The following is a 20,790-nucleotide window of genomic DNA, read 5'->3' on the forward strand; positions in this document are numbered from 1 at the left end:
TAGGTATCAATAGTTAGACGAGCAGATAATGAATGATGCCTTAGAGGAGGTAGAACCTCTTGTGGTTTTGTTTGGTTCTGGCTTCATACATTGTCTTTACTTACCTCTTCTCCTGTGTTAGCTGGAGGATAGCCAGTGATCAGAGGTCTAAGCAATGCATCTCAATTTTTTCCCAAACACACTGCGGAGTAGACACACATTGCACATTAGAGATACACTACTCCACGCAAAAAAGTTACAAAGTTACTTTAGTGCTTCATTCAACTGACCAAGGATACAGTCCTGAGTTCAGCCTCTGCTCGACACGTATAGATCGTGTTGTTCTGCACTACAGCAACTACAAAGATGAATCAAACGTTTAATTGCGTAAAGAAATGTGACCCAAAGAAAAAAAAAGTATCTAAAGACATTTCTGTCACCAAACCTTTCCCACGACCATCTGTTTACAGAAGGAGAAGGTAGGTCTCGGTTCATTCTCATATGGCTCTTGTTTTAGTTACAAAGTGGGCTGGAGCTACAGGTGACATTAGCTAGCCTGAAGGTAGCCGTAGCACAAACATTATCTGCCTTTTTGCTTTCAATGCGTGAGAGCTTTTCAGTCAAGATTTTAATGTATATTTACATCATTTGCTCCAAAAACTAAACTTCGGGCAGTTTAGCATTTTCATTCACTGAATTAAAGCTAATGCTAATTACCGAAGTCGGCTAGGTGGGATGGCGAATTAGACCATTGCTAGGCAACCGACGTCCACTGCACTTCCGCCTTTTAGTTGTTAGCCATATTTACGGCGAAGGTACAACGAAAAGAGTAAAAATGTCTTTTCCCTGCGTTAGTCGAGCTTTGAATACGGCAGTTTTGGAGCACTGACAGCGTCCCTTCGATAGCTCAGTTGGTAGAGCGGAGGACTGTAGAGGCGTTGTAGCTGAAATCCTTAGGTCGCTGGTTCGAATCCGGCTCGAAGGAGACATGTTTTTTTTTTTTTTTTTTTTTTTAGTGGTGTTCCCTATCAGATTTCTTGGTTTCTTATTTCTGCCATATCAGTGTTTGTGCTTTTAGCCTCTGCACTTCCGGGACTTGTGGTAGGTAACGTTATAGAATGTTTTGGTCGATGCATTAAAACATCAAAATGATAAAACTTAACAAACCCTCCTCACTAACAAGTAGCTTTATGAGTCCAGACTGACTCCATGATGTGGAGATTACATGCTACAGGCCTCCTTCTTCTTATTGACGCTAAAGATGAACGTCTATGGCCTAGTGTGTTTGAAATTATTGTTGTCCTGTTGGCAATTAATTTTAGACAACTCAGATGTCTCCCTTATTGCATGATGGCAAGAACCTAAATATCCAAGTTCTGTAAAACGTCTGCACTCTATATAGAATATACAGTGGCGCAGATAAAAGTTTGTTGATAAACACTTCCAACATGGACCTGAACTGTAGGAGGTTAAGTGAGGTTGGGCTGTTGCCCTGGTGTTACCTGTAAATGAGGTGGATCTCAGGAGCCACTGTCAAACAGTGTGTTTGTGGTTCCTGTGGAATCGTTACTTGTTTGGAAAAGGTTGCGAGTGCAACAATGGAAATGAACTTGTTGACCCACCAAGGCCAAACACATGACAAAGTCTTTATTGTCGGCACAAGCGACTGCTGCACTCAGTGCTATAATCTATCATGAGTTGTTTGTGTAACCTTTGAATTTTCTGACCTAAACTGCTTTTACAAGTCTGTGAAATGACCCATCTTCCTTTGGTTTTTCCCATCTTCACCTGAAGGTGGCAGAGTGGCCTGTTAGAACAGACAGGTAGATGGTGTTCAGCTGTACTGGGAAGCTTTTGACAAACTTACTTCCCTTTAGAATAAACATATAATGAAGTTGCATGTGTGCGACATTACTTCCTATTTACACTGCGTGTATTTTAAATTTAGACACACACAAAGAATTTGTTGTATTTAAGTCAGTGAACTTGAAAATGGAGGATGGAAGTCTTCTGTGAAGAGGTTATTCATTGTTTGGGCTGTTCATCCATTTATGAATACATATTTACCAATTGGTGAATTGGATGAAACAGTCAGCAACCGATTAAAAAAATGTGTGGTGTTTGTTATAGTTACTGAATTATTATTGTCCGTTTTTCATGTAAAATGCCAACATCTTTCCAGGCCCTTAATGTCGGCAATTTAGTCAACATATATTTTTATTTCACATTTTGTTTGATAAAGCATGAAATCTGAATGCCACTGAATGGTTAGTAGTGAAGTCTTGTTCTGTACAATACACACACACACACAACTGACTTCCTTTTCCAATAATTATCTCATGACCGCTCAGATTTACACTGTGACCCTCCAGAGGGGCCCGTCCTGAGTTGGGAAACACTGGACTGTGTATCAATAAATCAAGTAAGCTGGTTGAAACTGGTTCTACCTTGACCTGATACAATGGTGAAAAAGAAGTACCCGCTGATGCAGAGACAATCTATTCACGTATTAATATTTTTGCATTGCTGTATTGTTATTTGCATGTCTGAGTGCTTTGTCAAGCATTTTATGTCATATTTTAAATTATGTCAATCCCAAATATAATCATGAGAAGAAGCAGGTTTCTCATAATTAAACATATAACTAAAGAATGCGGCTATAAAACATTTATTGTTGTTTAAGTTGTAAATGTAAAGATGTTCAGGATTTAACGATCTGTGTTGCCTTTATTATTTACATTTTTTTAACAAAACTGAACAATATTATCTTTGTAAAGGAGGAATTCATTCTACTGGATTAGGTTGTATGGATGTCACTGATAAAATGCACATTGAGTAAGTATATGAATATGCATATATATATATACAGTACCAGTAAATATCTTCCCTACTTATGTGAATGGCAAAGTGTGTCCCAACGTTTGACTGGTAGTGTATTTACATTCTTAAATTACCAGCATATCAAAGATTTAAGATTATTTTAATGTCACAAATCAAAGCCTACGTACAAGGGTCAAAACAACTTGGATCTTTAAAATCAATATTCAATCAAGCAGTCTTCATTCAAATTCAAAAAAACGTCAAACATTTTTAATTATAGAAAATTTAAAAAATTGTGAAAATGAATTCACTCATGACGGACACGCTTCCTTGGTGATGCCGGTGGGGGCTCCAGGGAGAAGGCAGTGGGAGAGACGGGACGGGACTCAGGGATGTACTCTGACTGATACTTGTCAATGTAAGGCTTGGCCACATTCCATACCTAAATTCAAAACATAAACATACAGTTTAATCTTTGTCCCTGAGAAGCTTAAATGTAAATTAGCAGTTGGTCCATAGATGTTTGCACTCGCCTTCTGGTCAAGTAGGAGACGGTGAATAGCTTCAATGTCTGGAGACATGAATCTGTCTTTAATCCACGGCCTGTTAATGACAGAAGAGTAAAGAGAGGGAGGCCATCAGAAGTGGAACAGGAGATAAATATTAACTATCCTGTTCATAATTTCAGTGGACTATAAGTTGAGTACCTTGGCCACATTTGTTTGACTTACTTGACCACACTGCGCACAAGTTCATAGACCTTCTCCAATGGAGTTGTGGTACGAAGTGGGCGCAGGAACTCAATACCCTGACAGGCCACCAGCAGCTCTATAGCAAGAACTAATCACAAAAATTAGCACTTAGATATTATCGGCATTTAGTTATTTTTTTTACCTGTAGTTTTATGTTGAACCACTGTATACACACTGATTTTAGACCATGCAAATGTTTGCTGACGGAACTTCATCCATAGTGTAAACTATGATGTTACCTTTGCACTTTTTTGTTACTGAATCACCAGTAACTGTCCTGTTTTTGTCTTTGAAAAAGAGGCAGTGGCTGATTTAAGCAATCATATTAAACTGGACATTGCCAAAAAAGCTGTTAGAGCTGTTTTGTTTATATACAGTTACTTTTGCTTCCAGTGTATTTGTGATTTATTACTTTGAGGTCACATTTCATATATTCAATCATTTTATTGACTCTTTATTTGGTGGTGTCTATGTGAAAAATTTCACCAGAGACCTACAAATAGAATCAGGCAATTGATCTAAGGGCAGTTTGTAAATGCGATAATAGGGTCACACAAACTTAGCAAAAACATCCGAATGTGCACTGTCAGGTTACTAGTAGATTATTAATAATGGCAAGTCCAACCTTGTTCCACATGCTCTATGACCCTCAGGGCCTTCCTGGCTGCCCAGCCTCCCATAGACACATGATCCTCTGTGGCAGCACTAGTGGACAAGGAGTCCACAGAGGCTGGATGGCACAAAACTTTGTTCTCGGAAACTAGACACCAAATAAAAAAGGGCAATAGAGTGAAGGGTAATTCATAAAGAGTCAGCACTTAATGTTAAAATGCCCTCCTGCTTGAAACAGTTTTTGTAGAAATTATTCTTCCTGAGATAGATGTTTAGAATTAAATTCAATCAACATGAAAATGTATTTCAATATATTTGATATGAATATCGCTTGTTTAATGTGTGTGCACACCAACCTAAAGCAGCAGCAGTGCAGTGGGCAATCATGAAGCCTGAGTTGAGTCCTCCATCGTTGACCAGGAAGGCAGGCAACTCACTCAGAGAGGGGTTACACAACCTCTCAATCCTTCTCTCACTGATAGAGGCCAGCTCATGGACCGCTATGGCTAAAAAGTCCAGAGCCTAAGAGGAAGGAGAGGCAATGAAGAGAGTAACAAAATCGACAACTAACACCACAAATGTATTTTATGAGTCACAAACCTTAGCTGGGTATTCGCCATGGAAATTCCCACCTGAAATGGTCTCACCTCTTTCTGCAAACACCATCTTATACAGCTGTTAAAGAAAATAGATTGCAAACTGCTTTTCCAAACAAAATCCAATGTACAATTTGTGACAGAGCATAGACGTTGTGGTTGGTCTAATTTTCAATTTAGAGTGCATAAACAAAGGTGACTCATTTTTATTCTAGCAAGAGATTTGGTTTGCAAGTCAGGGAAGGATACAGGGTTGTCAGTGGCACTGTTGATTTCTGTATTGATGATGTTCTGGACAAATGTTATTGTGTCATTGGTGACTCCATGAACCTGTGAAAAGAAAGATTAGAGAAAGGTTGTGCTCAAAATCTCCCCTGGCCAAAACTTGTAAGGTAAAAATCAACTTTGCTTGAGGTACCTGAGGGCAGCATCGCATGGTGTAGGCATCCTGGACCCTGTCACAGAAACGGTGGCTCTCTGGAACAAGCACACCAACACTCGTACTCTATGTTTACGTGTGTAAAGCAGGCACAATATTGTAATACTGTTTTTAAAAGTCTTTTGGGAAAAACAGTGTTCCAGCTCTAGAGCCTTGATCAAGTGCAGTGATAAAAGTATTTCTTAAAGAAATTGTGACAAACATGCAACATCCACAGTGGTGATCTTTCAGCCCCACTTATGTTTTAAGACAGAACCATTTGGCTGTGAGGAGTCATTGTTGCCAAATGTTAAGCGGGTAAAGATAAGCATGTATGATTAAAATGTAATATCTTGTTGCTTTTCTGTTTTAGAATCTGTCCTCTGACCTGCAATCTGGGATGGATGGTGGTCGGAATCCAGCAGTGAGCGGAAACGCTGGGCCACCTCTATCTGTCCTGGGTGGGGCCGCAGCATATGGATGTCTGTTTGGGAGGAGACGGAAAAATTAGTGACAGCAAGATGGAGGATCCTGAAATTGGAGGTGAACACTATGATTTAGTCTTGTGAGTTCGTTGAGCACCACTGATACTGCTCACCACTGTCAAAAGCCTTGGTGGTGCCCTTTAGCACCTCCAGGGTGAGAGCAGCAATGATGTCTGCTTGCTGGGCGATCGCCTGGGCTCGCTCCACCGCCTCTGCCCCCAAAGAGGTGATCATCTGCGTCCCATTGATCAGAGCAAGGCCCTGTGAGGGAGACACAGACATATTCTCCACATAAAGCAGCTATCACAAGAAAGCAGAGCGGTGTGCACGTCATTGTGCTACATTTTTGTTGTTAGAGAAAAGTTGTTCTTTAAAATTATGATAATGCCAAACAACTTTATTAGGGGCAAATCAAACATGAGCATGTGTGGTTGCTTTTAAATATTACCTCTTTTGGCTTTAGAGATATTGGCTTCAGTCCATGGGCGTCCAGGACCTGGCCAGAGATGAAAGGAGCAAAAACATGTAAAAGGTCAAGGGACATCAAAAAGCAAACATGAAGCAAACATGTTTTCCTGTTGGATCATGCAATCTATCACTTTCAAAAGGTAAGTGCACATTTCCTTCAGCATTCAGCAAATTATTGTCTTACAACCATGAAAAAGTGATTCTGATCTTACATATTTGGCATCTGCCCATCCACTCTTAGGAGACCACATTTTACCCTCTCCCATCAGCCCCAGGGCCAGGTGAGAGAGGGGCGCCAGGTCACCACTAGCTCCCACTGTTCCCTTCTCTGGGACAAATGAGAGGCAGGAAGCTGCAGGAGCAGAGTAAATAGATCAAGATTCATATCAAGAATCATGTGACAATCAGCTTCCTCCTATAATCCTTTAAATTAAGATATAATTTGTCTGTTATCTCAGTGAACTGAAGCTGATTACTCAGGAAAAGTGAGGGAGCTGGGCGCAGGATGAACATACCATTGAAGGCCTGGATCATGGCAAGAAGGGTTTCCAGAGAAATACCACTGTGGCCTTTGGCTAGAATATTGATCCTCAGAGCCAGCAGCATGCGAGTCCTCTCTGGGCTCAATGGGTTTCCCACACCTGCACACCACAGCTTATCATTGATGATGCTCACATAGATGAACAACTTGTTTGGAGATTTTCAAATCTAAACAAGATGGTGAGCTTCATGGAGACTTTTATTACCTGCTGAGTGTGACCGTACCAAGTTCTCCTGCAGCTCCCTGCAAAAAAAAAAAAAAAAAACATGGTCGTGGACAAAATTACTATATGAGAAAAAGCACATTTTCCAACATTTGACAGATAAAGTTGATAGTAAAAGCATCTTTACTTGAGCTTGCTGACAGGAATGACAGTTCGGGCAAATTTGCCAAAACCTGTTGTGATTCCGTAGACAACTGATGGCACAGAAGGAGATACAGGGGTGAAAACACAGAATCACAAAGAGAGTACAGAGACTGTAGTTTGGCAGCAGCTGGTTAATATTCAAATTAATGTGTGCAATGCCTTTGCATAGAGACACTTAAGGGTTTTATTCTTAAACCGTCTAACCTTTGTTTTCTTTGACAATGGTATCCAAAAGTTCTCTGGATTGCACAACTTTTGTTTCTGCCTCCGGAGTCAGCTGAAATTTTCAGTGAAGGGAATGATTGCAAAATGTCAAAGATTAAAAGACACAAGCAATACAACAACTGCAATTTGTCGATTATTACCTTTATCTTGTAGAGCCCCCTGCCTAGGTTGACCAAATCTGTTGATGTCAGGCTGTTACCATCCAAGTAAAGATACTGTACGGGGAAATGTGTGTTACTTTGAGGAAGAAATATATGACGTTTCATATTACAGCAGGAAATGGGTGAAGTGCAAACTTACGTTTTCAGGTTCTTTGTATGCTGCCGTTCTGTTTCACATAGTTTATTTAAGGATAACATTCAGCAAAATGATAATAAAAGACCTAAGTTTTCTTACTGAAATAATAAACCCCGTGTTATTGCATTTGACAATAATTAACACAGATTTATTGTACTTTTCTAAACGTTAGCGTTACCCATAACTGAAAACAATGTAATTGTGTTATTATCCACATGATTTAGCCACCATATGCCCACTATATGACACAAATACACGAGTTTGAGGATACAGATGAGAAACTCCAGGCTCCCATGGAATAAAGTCAGGAGACATGGTATCTCCTTTAATGGCTGAAAGCAAAATACCACAAGTTGTGCAGATTATTCACAATTGATTAGTCATGTAATTACGTTAAACTTTTTTTCTACTTACGAACGACAAAGTATGCACAATTACGCGCGGCTGGAGGTGAAGGATCACCTTAAATATGAAGGACAAACTTCTTATGTTTTGTCATGCATACGGTCATTACCAAGTTCGACGAAGTCATTATCCTCTAGCACATCCTCGATGGTGTCATCCGAGTCCAGCAAACCCAAACCCTGGCACCTGCGCACCACGAAGCGGGTGTCCTTGAGCACCGCGATGCCTCCGTTGTCCGGTTTGTTCTTCGTGTAGCGCTTCAGGGCCTCTTGCGCGAGCCACTGGATGGTTTTGGTGGTATCCCGGCACGGCACGGCCAGCCATTCATCTCGGATGTGGACGGTAAAACGAGGCATCGCGCTTCGGCGGGGCTCTGCAGCAGTGAGCGCTGCTCGTCGCTGCGCAAAGTAGGACCCTCCGGCGCGCCAAGTTCAGCCGCCAATCAGACGCCCCGCTGCGGAGTCCCGCCTCGCCGCTGTCTCACCTCTGGGACCCACTGACCCCAGGTCAGTCACACAGATCAATGAAGTTCTTTTTTTCTGTGCAGACATGGTCTGTATTGATTGACAGGTAACCGGAATAAAGCAATTATTACTCTACTATCTAAAATCCAGTATCTGCTGCCTCTGCTTGTTGTCTCAGTCAACTTTAATCTCAAAATGATTGATGAAATTATGAAAAATAACTGGAATTGAACAGTGAGGTAAATGACACCTTTACTTTTTTTTTATTTTTTATTTTTTTTAGATATTTTGAATGCATGTTAATGACCAAAAAAAAAGGTATAAAAAAGGTGTACCTTTTTTGTCATATTTCATATGACATATTTCTTTCCTTGACCTTGGGCTTTTCTCTGCCTGCATGGGTTTCCTCTGGGTACTCCAGTTTCCTCCCACCGTCCAAAGACATCATGTTTGGGTTTACTGGTGACTTTAAATTCTCCATAGGTCTGCGTGGGAGTGTGAGGGGTTGTTGGTCTTTGTCTGTCTCTGTATGTTGGCCCTGTGATGGTGACCTGTCCAGGGTGTACCCCTCAAATTCTGATACTTACTTACTTATATACTCAATAAACAATAAATATAAGTTACTAATAGCTATGGAACACGCTCTTACTGGAAGACACTGAAGGAATGGCATTTATTCACAAGGCCAAGCTGTTCAAATTACATCAGATCAGTGTACTTCGAACTATTTCTGTTGCAATGTACGCAATCACAAGGATCCAATCTATCTCCCTGATTTGCTGTGTAGAATGGACTAATCCAAAATGTCCTCAAGGTCATGGAGGTTTTTGAGTTTTTCTATTTGTGATAATTGATTCAAACGTTTCATTTTGATGCACTTCAAACTGATTAACTGTTATGTTTTTGTTTGTTTGTTTATTTCTTTAAATGGTGGGATTCAAGAGGTAGTCAAGATCTACACCGCAATAACTTGCATGGTTTGTGTCCACAAGAAAAAGGTTGCATGTGTTGATAAAATCTGAGCATGTGTTCTTCAGATTCCCACTTCATACAGGTGCTGCTAGCACTGCCACCTTTACTGAAACCTGTACCTATGTGCTTTCCATTACAGACTAACACAAAACATACTGTACAACACAACCAGACTATTGTTGCTAAAAAATATTTGTATTATAGTCAAAAATGTATAATATGCAATAAATTCCATCACCTTCCTCCACTGCTGTGGCAGCTTTGACCTTCACTGAATCAAACACAATAGTAGGTCTGATTCACCAGATCCACAGTGTGGTAACATTTTCCCTGAGTGGCTGAGATCGCAGGCTCTGGTTCAACAAACTCACTGAGGAACAAATGAGTGTGCAATCTACACTAAACTGTGGGAAAACAGATGGATCAGATACAACGCCAGCAAAAATGTACACAATCTTTTTGCCTAAATGTTAGAATGTCTTGGTGTCCCTTTGGACAAAGTAACAGGAGCATATATTTGCAACGCTCCTGGCTTAACGGGATGAGGACCTTAACTCCATGCTGTCTCCCTTTGCTATTGCAGTTATTCCTAATATCAAATAAAGGAAACATAATAATATCACACAAGCAAATCCTACAAGAGATTTCCAGTTTTAGCAGGCTAACCTCTGCCTCTGCCCTGCAAAGTAGCATCAAATAGGGAATTAAATCAATAGGCAACAACCGAATTATTCATCATATGGTAAATAATTTAATATATCCTATCTGTTCTTATTTACAAACATATTCAAAATACTTCAACAAAATCAATGCTATTCCTGCATGTGTATTTTTATTTGATCTTTGATATTTGATTTAATTTACTGACATAAAAATTATATTCTATACAATGGCAAGTGAATAATTCAAATGATGTAACATCACCATAGAGGCTTAATTTACAGAGTTACAGAAGTAAGGGGAGCTAATATTGCTAACTGTAATGCTTTAATGGTAAACTCAGTGGTTTGACCTTTTTAAACTAATAATCCACATCTTAACATTGGCCAGGTATTTTGTTAACATGAAGATTTTTTACTTTACTTTACTTTACTTTTTACTACTTTCTCTGAAATCTAATGTTAGCAAGGCCTGGCTATCCAAAATTATGATTCTGTGGGATCCATTGATTACTCTTGCAGTTTTACATATTTAAACACATATCCAGAAAACTTTTCAGCTTAGTTGTGCCAACTAACTGATGACTCATGACTATTGTGTTAACAGTAAAGAGAAGTTTGTTTGCGTTTATCCTAATAAAAACGCACACACTCTTTTCACCCAAAGTTCAAATTTCCATCAAACTCACATCAAATCACTACAAATCCATTTCTTTTTATTTTTGGTCTGCTGAAGGGCAAGAAGCCCATTAATGTTGTGAAAAAGGGCTGAAATTAAAAGTGGCTTGGTATAGCGATAATGAGGGAAATGAAGATTTATGAAGTCACCACATTATTCACATAATCCAAAGTATACACTCTTAAACCACTTCCTACAAGAATTCATTCCTATTGCTTGCAAGCTGTGTTGAAAGAAAATAAAAAATTGACTGGGTTATTTCATTTAAAAGTATTTCACCAAGTGTCCCCGTATCCAGATGCTGGTTTCCTGCACTCCATTGTAATGTAGTGAAAGTAAACAGGGTGAGACCTAAACTCACATGACTCCGGGCCCGTGGGATGGAGAATGGTTGAAGTTAACGAGGCGCGCTTGAAAGCACCACGTCGCTCGCCCTCGGACTGATGATGTCAGTTTACGGACTTTAGGAGTTTCTGGAGGACCATGTGTGCCGATCCTGTGTGAGCAGGCGGGAGGGAGGAGAGGAGGGGAGGAAAAGTGTGTTTACACAGACGGCAAACTGCCTGGGGAATCGTAGGGGAGAGGAAGTCAGCCGGCTCTGTCTGCCTGCTCCAACTTCCTGCTCAGAAAAAGAAAAAGCCCAGGATCCTATTTCAGTCCAGCACAACTGTGCCGACCAGAAGTAAGCATGGAAAAACAAGGGATCACTCCAGCCTCGCCGTAAAGTTTCGCGGAGGGACAAAGACAAAGTCAGAGATTGCAGGTAATGTAAAAATCTAATTAACCGACTCTTTCCAATGGACGGCGCTTTGTTGGCCGGTGATCTGAGTTGTCTGAGCGGTCGTCCGAACTTCATGTGAGCTGTCTTCACCTAAAGCCCTCCGATCGGGACAGCTTTAAAGTTTCAGGACAGTTTTGGACACATTTGTGCCTTCTTCCGGTCCGAGCCACATCTTGAAAACGAGTCAGTGAGGGCAGAGGAGAGATCCAGACCTCAGTAAACTCACGGAGTCTCCAACTTTTAACTCCGGGACACAAGAGGAGCCTCCAAACATACGGAGGCAAACAAAAGGCGAGCAGGGCAGAAAAACAGCCCGGCAGCCGTCGCTTCTGTTTAGAGATGCTTTTTTTTTTTTTTTTTTATGGGGCCCCTGTTGAATTTTCCACCGTCTGCGAACAGGAAGAGAGCAGATTTAGTCATGGCTAAGTAATGTCTGCACACACCATCTAATCTCATTAGGAGTTTCCGTTCAGCCAACACACTGGATGGCTTTGTGCGCACGGCGAGGGTTCTCACACTGAGCATCCGCAGCAGGGCTCCCCATCCCCGGCCAGAAGCCCCCACAGTGTCCCTGTCATTTCCCTGAAAAGAGCTCCAGCCTCGGATCTCAGGGTGACGAGTCACCTCGCTGTTGTGGCTGCCATGCAGGCTTTTATCTGCAGCGTTATCGCTATGATATACATGCAGTGAGTCAGCTGTGAGATTATCTTCACTGTGTGGTCTTACACATCCTGCTCCCTGCTGTCTGAGGTGTTTCTGCCCTGCACCGGCTGCAGGAAACTCACCATCTTGCATCTTGCATAGGTGTATGTGTAGAAATCACACTGGCCAAAGCGTAGACCTGTCAGCATGGTGGCTCTGTACTGCTAGGCTCTGCTTGTGCCTCAAAGCATTTAAAAGCCAAATCAAAGTCTGGGTCCCGAGCGGGTTTAAGGGTGGAGCTTTGAAAAGGGGACAATGATTTGATCTTTTGACCTTTTTCCTCTGGGACTCCTGTGGGAAGTGTGGCAGGACTGGGGAAATGCTCCCCTGCTGTGGGATCCCCTCTCCTCAACATTTGTCCTTGGAAGTAGAATAGGAGGAAGTCCTGACTTTGACAGGTTTGCAGTTTCACATGGCAGATAAAAAACTCAGGGGATAGTTTTTGTCGGAAGCGAGTGCAGCCCTCACCGCCTCCCTCCTGTCTGGGCAGAGACACTGTGCGCAGTGGTTGAAAGGCTAATTTGTTATCATTGCGATTGTGAACATCATTCACTAATCACTCCACACACTGATAAGACCAAAGGCAGCAGGAGATGGCAATGCAGTCAGTCCAGTTGGACTGTGGGCAGCGAGGAAAACTTCAGTGCTACAGCCAAAACCACACCTGAGCAATAATTAGACAACCGCTTTTAAATCATCTTTGAGGAGTATACCCGTGCTCATTTTTCTAAAGAACCCGATAGCCAAGAGAGAATAGGATAAATAGAACTGAGTCAAAAATTGGCAAAACTATGATTAAAAAATAGTAAATATGAGACTAATGAATTTATAAATTAGCGTGTCAATTTCATGTCTGTCTCAGTCTCAGTCTGTGCCGTACTGAGATTTGAATCAATACGTATGTCTGATGTAGCCCTATTCATCACTGACTGATCAGAAACTATTGTTTGAAAGAAGAACCCAAGGTGACCTTGGTTTCACAAAATTATTTGCTTTGTCTAATTAGGAGTCATATACAGTTTGAGAAAAATACGATTTGTGAGTGATGCCGGAAGGTTTTGAGGTTTATTCATTGATAAATTGCTCAACAATTAACCAATTATCTAAATAAATTATTATTTTATTTTTTTTTTTTTCATTTGACCATTGGTTTAATCGACTGTTATAGTCTGCGGTGACAGGAAAACAAGCCCCCTCATTATTAATATGTGAGCTGCCAGCAGGCAGACAGGAGCTTCAAGGCTGCACATTCCTCTATTAAAGGAATAACCCACCCTGGGCCCGTCATACTTCCTGTGGAGAGAGGGCCAGGTTGAACCGCAGCATATTTCTGGCTTGAGCTGTTGTTCCTCCTTATATTTTTTTTTCTCTTCTACTGCTGCTACATTACACTGCACTCTTTAACACACACTGTTCTATTCATCAGCGCTCTCCTGTCTGACACCACATGTTAAAGCTCAAACAGGCTGGTCCTTCTTCAGCCTGTAAACTCATTCAGTCCGTGCAGAGTCACATAAAAAGGCTTTTGTTAGCTTACACAGGTAAAGATAATGGAAAGTCACGAGCACAAGAGGATGCTGCTTGTTTCCCTTGGTGGTTTGAATTTTACTTATTCCGTCTTTGCTGCCTCAAATGTATATTCAGTGTGTCTGCAGGTAGTTTTGGCATGTTTTCTATATACTCTGACACCTCTGAGTGGTTTTTTTCTAAATGTGTCCACGAGAAAAACTCCTAACCTTTTATCATTAAAATGAACAATTAGAGATTAGTGTCTGCCTGTCTGTGTCAGATTTCTTCCCTGTCCTCACGCTGCTCATGTGATCTTAATGTCTCCCTGAAGGTATGGACAGTGCCATCACTCTGTGGCAGTTCCTGCTGCAGCTGCTACTTGACCAGAGTCACAAGCACTTGATATGTTGGACGTCCACCGACGGCGAGTTCAAACTCCTGAAGTCAGAGGAAGTGGCCAAGCTCTGGGGCCTACGCAAGAACAAGACCAACATGAACTACGACAAGCTGAGCAGAGCCCTGCGCTACTATTACGACAAGGTAAAGCAACTGATCACATATAGCAGCTACTTCTGTGTATTTGCCCGGCTAATCTTCCCACAGCAGCTGTTGTAACTGATGGAACCATGTAAAAGTTGTTTAGTTCCACGATAAATTATTTGCTGTGCTTCTCTATTAACCCACAGTCTCTCTTGATAGACACTTCCACTTCCTCTTTCTTGTCAAATGCACAATAGTGATCTGGTTATGATGTAGCACTGTAGCACTCCTTCAGAGCGACAGTTTGCCATTTTGGGCTGAAATGGTGTCCAGCTTCTATCAATATGTGATGTGATTACTTTACAACCCCTTAAAAAAAAAAAAAAAAAAAAAAAAGTTGTGCACTGTGTTAAATGTTAATGAAAACTGAATGCAATGATTTGCAAATCTCATTAACTCATATTTTGAACGAATATACTAGCTACTTTTGAATTTGATGGCAGCAACACGTCTCAGAAAAGTTTGGAAAAGGGTAACAAAAGGCTGGAAAAGTATGTGGTACTGAAAAGAGACAGCTGGAGGAACATTTTGCAATGCATAACATTCATTGCCAACAAGTCACCAGATTGATTGGGTATAAAAAAGAGCATTTTAGAAAGGCTGAGTCTGTCAGAAGTAAAGCTGGGCAGAGGTTCACCAGTCTGAATAACGGTGCCTACAAAATAATGTTCCTCAATACAAATCCTTCAACGCTCATCATTTACAGTACGTAATCTCATCAAAAGATTCAGAGAATCCGGACAAATCTCTGGCCACAAGGGACAATGCTGAAAACCAATTTTGGATGATGGTGACGTATGGGCCCCCCCATACAGGCGGCGCTGCGTTAAAAACAGTTATGGCTCTGAAATGGCGCTCACGAACACTTCCAGAAATCACTGTGTGAACACAGATCGCTGTGCCATCCACAAAAGCAGGTTAAAGCTCTACCATGCAAAGAAGAAACCATATTTAAACACGATCTCTTGGCTGAAGCTCCTTTAGAATGGACTAAGGCAAATTGGAAAACTGTTCTGTGGTCAGACGAGACGAAATTTGGAGTTTGTTGCAGAAACCACACAGAGACGCTGCATCCTCCGGACGAAAGAGAGAGACCATCTGCCTTGTTGTCAGCCCTCATCTCTGACGGTGATGTGGTACCTTAGTGCCTATGACATGAGCAGCTTACACGCCAATGTTGATAGGTACATACAGGTTTTAGAGCAATATGTGCATCAATCCAGATGACGTCTGTTTTCCGAGAAAGACTTGCATATTTCAGCAAGACAATGTTGAACCACATACTGCATCTATTACAACAGCGTGACTTCGTAGTAGAAGAGTACGGGAGCTCAACTGGCCTGCCTGCAGTCCAGACCTCTCACCAACTGAAAACATTTGGTGCATCGTGAAACAAATAATGTGACAAAGACCCAGGACTGTTGAGCAGCTAGAATCCTATATCAGGCAAGAAAGGGACCACATTCCTCCCCCAAAACTCCAGCTAATGGTGTCCTCAGGTTCCAGATGTTCACAGGCTGCTGTGAAAGAAGAGTCATGACACACAGTGGTGAGGATGGCCTGTTCCGACTTTTTTAAGATGCGTCAATGCCATCCAATTCAAAATTACCTCCTATTTTTTTCGTAGAATGGTAAATTTTCTATGTATGTTGTCTATGTGCTATTATGAGAAATATTTGGGTCATGAAATTTGCAAATCATTTGCTCTGTTTTTATTTCGATTTTACAGTCCCCCTACTTTTTGGGAATACGGGTCGAGTTATTATTTAATCAATTTGATGGCTACATTGTGTCTCAACAATAATGATTGTCTGTTTCACAGAATATCATCAAGAAGGTGATTGGCCAGAAGTTTGTCTATAAGTTTGTGTCCTTTCCTGAGATCCTGAAGATGGACCCGCAGGCAGTGGAGATGGGCCTGGCCTCTGGGCGGTTTCCCCTCCAGGATGGAGAGGCACCTGAGCTGGAGGTGGAGGAGGAGGAGGAAGAGGAAAGTGAGGAGGAGGCACAGAGGAGGACCCTGGCAGCCCTGGAGGCGCAGCAGTGTCGCAACGACTACCTCCGCTCGGGTCTCTACTCCTCCTTCAGCATCAGCTCCCTGCAGAACCAGCCGGAGCTTCTCCGTGCCCTGCGGGAGCGCCAGGAGGAGCCACGCTCAGTCATTCGCTTTGGCACCAACGCCAGCGACAGGGGCTCCCCTCCCTCTGCCAAGCCTGAGTCCTACGTCTCCCACAGGCCATCCAGACTCGCCTCGCATTCCCACTCCCCGTCCTCACCCCACACTCAACCCAGCCAAAGCTGGAGCCCTGCCCCCAAGGAGGAGAACGAGGAGGAGGAGGAGGAGGAGGACTCTGACCAGAGTGCTCAGCCCCTCAACCTCTCCTCTGGGCACAGGGAGCGGGCCCTTCAGCCACCTGACAAGAGAGGCAGCAGCAGTAGCAGAGGGGGCTCTGTTAGTAATAGTGGTAACCAAGGAGATGGACTCCCACCAAAAAGCAAAAAGCCCAAAGCTTTGGAGATCTCCGCCCCATCCCTGCTGCTGGCAGGGACCGACATCGGCTCCATCGCCCTCAACAGCCCAGCACTCCCCTCTGGCTCCCTCACTCCTGCCTTCTTCACAGCACAGGTGAGAATCGTCCGAATGATGCCAAGCCATCAGGAAGCACACTGAATGCATCTGTTTGTCCCCTCTGGTGTAGACATGAGTCAGATGGTTGAGAGTCTAATTATGTTAGTGCCTTGGGGGGACGATGGCCCATTAAGTGTCTTTCAAGGTGTTTCCCAGCCTTTTGCCCAGCGTACACCCCAATGACAGCCAAGAGCCTAAAAACAGCCCCATTTGTCCAGTTGTACAGAAATCTAAGTGGTTTAAATCAAATGATATAAAGTAAACCTGCAAAAGTTTAAAAAAAAAAAAAAAAGTCACCAAAGTTCATGTGCCTTTTTCCGATCAGTCATCTTACAGCTTTCTTGCCACAGTGTAAATGAAAGATGCCTTGAAAGTTAATGCAAATAATGACTACAGGTCGTGATGACTTATAAACCCTTTGAAACAGATGTTGTGGCTTCACAGCAGCACGGTTTCCAGAATTCAGCCTCATCGAACTAGTTTGTGATGAACTGGACTGAAGGTCAAAGAAATTGAAATTGCACGTGCGACACGTTGGTGCGAACCTCTGCAACAGTGTTGGGAGTGAACAATATTTTATCCGAGTGAAAAATTCTGATTGCACCGTTGATTTAATACCCTTTTTAAATGCATTTAACCCATCTTTCATCTTCCAAAACACTGAGATGTTGCACTTAAAAATTCAGTAACAGCTGAAAAAAACTAAAAACTTTGGACTTGTAATGTTTGCTGGGTTCAAATCAACCCTGGATGTTACTGATGGCTGACATTATTCAGCACGTGCTAACACATCCACATCCATGTTACCCTATCAAACATTTTTACAAGTTCTCTTATTTCATTGCTCAATAATTTAAGACAAACTGGAGAGTATGTCTCTCCACGTCTCAGCCACAGCTGGAGTATAGCTCGCCCTCTCAGAAGGAAGACAAATGATGCTATCTGTTTCCGTCCCCTCCGTGTAGCGGTCTGGCTGGATAGATCCCATCATTTCCTCATGGCCAGAGTCAATATGATGTCAGAATTAATGTGTTCAGGGAGCAGCAACGGACATCTGACACAGGCTGGCATGTTTAGTGGAATCACTTCTACCATATTTTAGGAGTCATTTGACCCAAATTTTCAGAGGAACAGAGAAGGAAAGGTATTGAGAAGGTAAAGGAGTTTGACACGAGGCCAAATGTGCACTGGAATTTATGCATCGTGCTGACAAATGCAAATTTCCAGTCGTTTACTGAGTCATTGTGTTTGGTTTAGGAGATTGCTGCCAGAATGTTTGTGTGCTTCTATGGAGAAATATGTTTACAGTAAAAGCAAAGACATGAGACACACATCGGTAAAATGTAAAATGGGAATTTGTTTGTGTGAAATTCAGTAGTTTAACAACACAACAACATGAATATGGATTCTTCTGTGATTTTTTTTTTTTTTTTTTTTTTGGGGGGGCGGCGCAAATTTAAAGCCAACTTTAGCCCAATCGAGCTGTGACATTTAGTTTCTTTTAATCTTTGCCATGCCACAAGCATCAGCTGGTATTTAATAATCTCCCTCAGTTAATGATGTTTACGTTGGAGTTGCTGCAGAGTAGAATGACTCTGCCATGTAAGAGGTTTGTCCAGACTCCAGACATGAAGAGGTGTTACTGCTGCTCTCTGAACTCTGTTTATCAGGGTGCAAAGAGGGGGACCAGAGGAAAACAAGCGATTTACAGAAATCTTCTCCAACTTATGAGAGCAGGGAAGAGGCCCTAAGTGATGCCATATGCTCCAATAATTCCATTAATAATCGGAGCAGGGCTGCTCCCTCCGCAACACTGGCTCACTTCTCAGAGGTGACACAGGGGAAAGTCGGGGGGAGGTGGAGAGAAGACCAGAGGAGAGAGGGAGAAATTGATTTCATATGTTTTCTCTCTAGTTGGTGTTCCAAGTGCTTCACGAAATCCCCCCACCCGCCCCCCTAAAAATCTACAACCCCCACCGTCCACCTCCTCTCCTCCCCACGTCACCCCTGTATTCTTGGGGAGAAACCACAGACTTCCTTCCTGCTCCGTTAGTTTATTTTTCCAAACGCCAATACACGTCCATTTACCATCTGAGCATGTTTTGCATTAGCAGAGCCCTCAGAGAAATGCTGTCCAACTAGTCGCTCTGTGTTTGTCTTTAAAAAAAAAAAAATCATTTGTCTTCACTGGTTTCTCTTATTTACACAAAAACCTCCCTCACGCTCTCCCTCTGTTTCCTCTTCAGACTCCCTCCGGTTTGTTACTGGCTCACAGTCCGCTGTTGTCAGGCATCCACTTCTGGAGCAGCCTGAGCCCTGTCGCCCCGCTCAGCCCCGCCCGGCTGCAAGGCCATAGTTCCCTTTTCCAGGTAAGAGAAACGCACATACAGACAAGACGGATGGACAGACAAAAAGGTGTGGACGTGGATAGACGGGGACAAAAATAGCAGGGGATGAGAGCAGAAGGTGTGCTGAAAGGATTATTGTTCCCTGGTCGTAAAGCTGAAGAGGAAGTTGTGTGACTGTGCAGGTGAAATTAGTGCTGTAGCGAAATCCCCGTTCGCCCCAGCTGTTGTATACAGATGCTGCAAAAGATGAACACACACACAAAATTGGTTCATCATTCTAGACAACTTTGGCTCCTTCGAGAAGTTAACATTTTCCCTTCATAATGTCATTGAACTTAAGTGTCAGTTTGAAGTCCTGGGAGTCTAGATCTTACAGATTTAGCATTATTCAATGGCAGACAGAAAATGTACATAAAACAAGATGTTTTCGAGATCTGCAAACTGTCAGACACCAACGGTGGTGAAACGAGTCGACTTAGTGAGCCGGTCCAACAGAGGTGTCCTGTTTCAGCGCTTGTGAGAGAAAGGAAATCCTGTGAATACTTCCTGTTTGAGCCCAGGGGAGCCAGTTTGAACAGGGTGGACTGGTTTGAGAGCTGCTCCTCATTTGTGAAACACACACACCGGATTCTTTGTGCACAAATAATGTTGACTTCTCCTTCTGTTGCGGACGTGCAGGGGACAGACGAAAAGGAAGAAGCACAATGAAAAAAAAAAAAAAAACAACTGAAGAAAAAAAAAAAAAAAAAAAAACAGGAAACCAGTGCAGTGACAAAGCTGCTGTTCCTCACCGGAAAGCAGCTTTCATAGAGCCGCCGTCCCCTCCTAACTAACTCCCAGCCCCTTTCTCTTCCTCCACAGTTCCCCAGTCTAATCAACGGACACATGCCTGTCCCTCTGCCAAACCTAGAAGGAACACCCTCCTCCCTGCTCCTGTCCCCCACCACCCACAAATCCTGATCCCGGACTGTGAAAAACCTGCCATTGTCGTCATCCATCTCTTGTTGAAGGCCTCTCAGTCATTATCAGCAGCAGTGATCTCTTCCGTCTTGTCAAGAAATTGGCTTAAGGAACATCCAACGAGACAGCATGTGAGCTCACTTTTTTTCTTTTTGGTTCTTTTGTTTTTGCACTCGAGTTACTTCAGATTCCAGTGGGTGAAAGCACTTGGTAAAAAGCCATATGCCATGATGTCTATGAGGCATCTTGGTCCTTTGTGATTAAATAAACTTCCACATGACTCAGTCCGCAATGGACAGTAGTGGTGCGTAGCTAGCTGCAAAAAGCTAACCAGTCGCACATTCTGAGCAGAGAGCTTTGTTGTTTTAATCTTGTAATAAAGGAAAAAAAAGTGAAAAAGAAGTTAAAAAAAAAAAAAAAAAAAAATTCTTAAATGTTCATCACAATGTGAAACTGGTTGCTTCACTTGTGTGTTATTGTATGTAATGTATGCACTATGCTTCTCTGATAGTACCGGCTGTGCCTTGTTGTCCTATTTTTCTTTATTTCTAAATCTTTTAATGAAGACGAGATTTCAAATCA

General features: G+C 42.3%; 2 protein-coding genes and 1 non-coding gene across 7 annotated transcripts; 2 read left to right on the top strand and 1 right to left on the bottom strand.

The window, feature by feature from the left end:
- The first annotated feature begins 875 nt into the window (after positions 1–875).
- trnay-gua (transfer RNA tyrosine (anticodon GUA)) lies at positions 876–964 on the top strand. Its single transcript is given in 2 exon segments — positions 876–912; positions 929–964. It is a non-coding gene; the product is annotated as a tRNA-Tyr (tRNA).
- A 1,936-nt stretch (positions 965–2,900) lies between these two features.
- Positions 2,901–11,841, bottom strand: hal (histidine ammonia-lyase). Of its 4 annotated transcripts, none has more exons than XM_029523598.1 (21): positions 11,101–11,841; positions 8,075–8,504; positions 7,832–7,892; positions 7,564–7,591; positions 7,404–7,478; positions 7,243–7,315; positions 7,022–7,088; positions 6,877–6,914; positions 6,646–6,771; positions 6,343–6,482; positions 6,111–6,158; positions 5,776–5,923; positions 5,566–5,661; positions 5,178–5,236; positions 5,009–5,089; positions 4,764–4,829; positions 4,520–4,685; positions 4,177–4,311; positions 3,531–3,639; positions 3,333–3,402; positions 3,107–3,241 (listed from the first exon to the last, which is right to left on the bottom strand). In XM_029523598.1, the coding sequence occupies exons 2-21, from the start codon at positions 8,319–8,321 to the stop codon at positions 3,107–3,109; spliced, it is 1,968 nt and encodes a 655-aa protein (XP_029379458.1). In that variant the 5' UTR covers positions 8,322–8,504; positions 11,101–11,841. The 4 variants fall into 4 exon arrangements, with proteins under 4 accessions (XP_029379459.1, XP_029379460.1, XP_029379458.1 ...); XM_029523596.1 differs by lacking the exon at positions 11,101–11,841 and adding an exon at positions 8,765–8,988 and having other exon boundaries at positions 8,075–8,519; XM_029523599.1 differs by lacking the exon at positions 11,101–11,841 and having other exon boundaries at positions 2,901–3,241; positions 8,075–8,321.
- On the top strand, positions 10,718–20,661 carry LOC115056848 (ETS domain-containing protein Elk-3). Of its 2 annotated transcripts, none has more exons than XM_029523603.1 (5): positions 10,718–10,739; positions 14,060–14,271; positions 16,094–16,891; positions 19,147–19,269; positions 20,110–20,661. In XM_029523603.1, exons 2-5 carry the CDS (start codon positions 14,065–14,067, stop codon positions 20,206–20,208), a joined length of 1,227 nt encoding a protein of 408 aa, XP_029379463.1. In that variant the 5' UTR covers positions 10,718–10,739; positions 14,060–14,064; the 3' UTR covers positions 20,209–20,661. The 2 variants fall into 2 exon arrangements, with proteins under 2 accessions (XP_029379463.1, XP_029379462.1); XM_029523602.1 differs by lacking the exon at positions 10,718–10,739 and adding an exon at positions 11,111–11,502 and having other exon boundaries at positions 14,063–14,271; positions 16,094–16,897.
- The last annotated feature ends 129 nt before the right edge of the window (positions 20,662–20,790 follow it).

The sequence above is a fragment of the Echeneis naucrates genome, chromosome 16 (assembly GCF_900963305.1).
Source record: "Echeneis naucrates chromosome 16, fEcheNa1.1, whole genome shotgun sequence".
NCBI classification, from domain to species: domain Eukaryota; kingdom Metazoa; phylum Chordata; class Actinopteri; order Carangiformes; family Echeneidae; genus Echeneis; species Echeneis naucrates.

Bases quoted from the DNA above. Each gene is read 5' to 3' on its own strand.
- hal (XM_029523599.1), bottom strand. From the start codon at position 8,321: ATGCCTCGTTTTACCGTCCACATCCGAGATGAATGGCTGGCCGTGCCG. The intron at 6,772-6,876 runs GTAATAAAAGTC...TGTGGTGTGCAG, and splicing joins GGTACGGTCACACTCAGCAG to GTGTGGGAAACCCATTGAGC. The intron at 5,237-5,565 runs GTCAGAGGACAG...TGCTTGTTCCAG, and splicing joins CCATCCATCCCAGATTGCAG to AGAGCCACCGTTTCTGTGAC.
- LOC115056848 (XM_029523602.1), top strand. From the start codon at position 14,065: ATGGACAGTGCCATCACTCTGTGGCAGTTCCTGCTGCAGCTGCTACTT. The intron at 14,272-16,093 runs GTAAAGCAACTG...TCTGTTTCACAG, and splicing joins TGCGCTACTATTACGACAAG to AATATCATCAAGAAGGTGAT. The intron at 19,270-20,109 runs GTAAGAGAAACG...CTTCCTCCACAG, and splicing joins GCCATAGTTCCCTTTTCCAG to TTCCCCAGTCTAATCAACGG.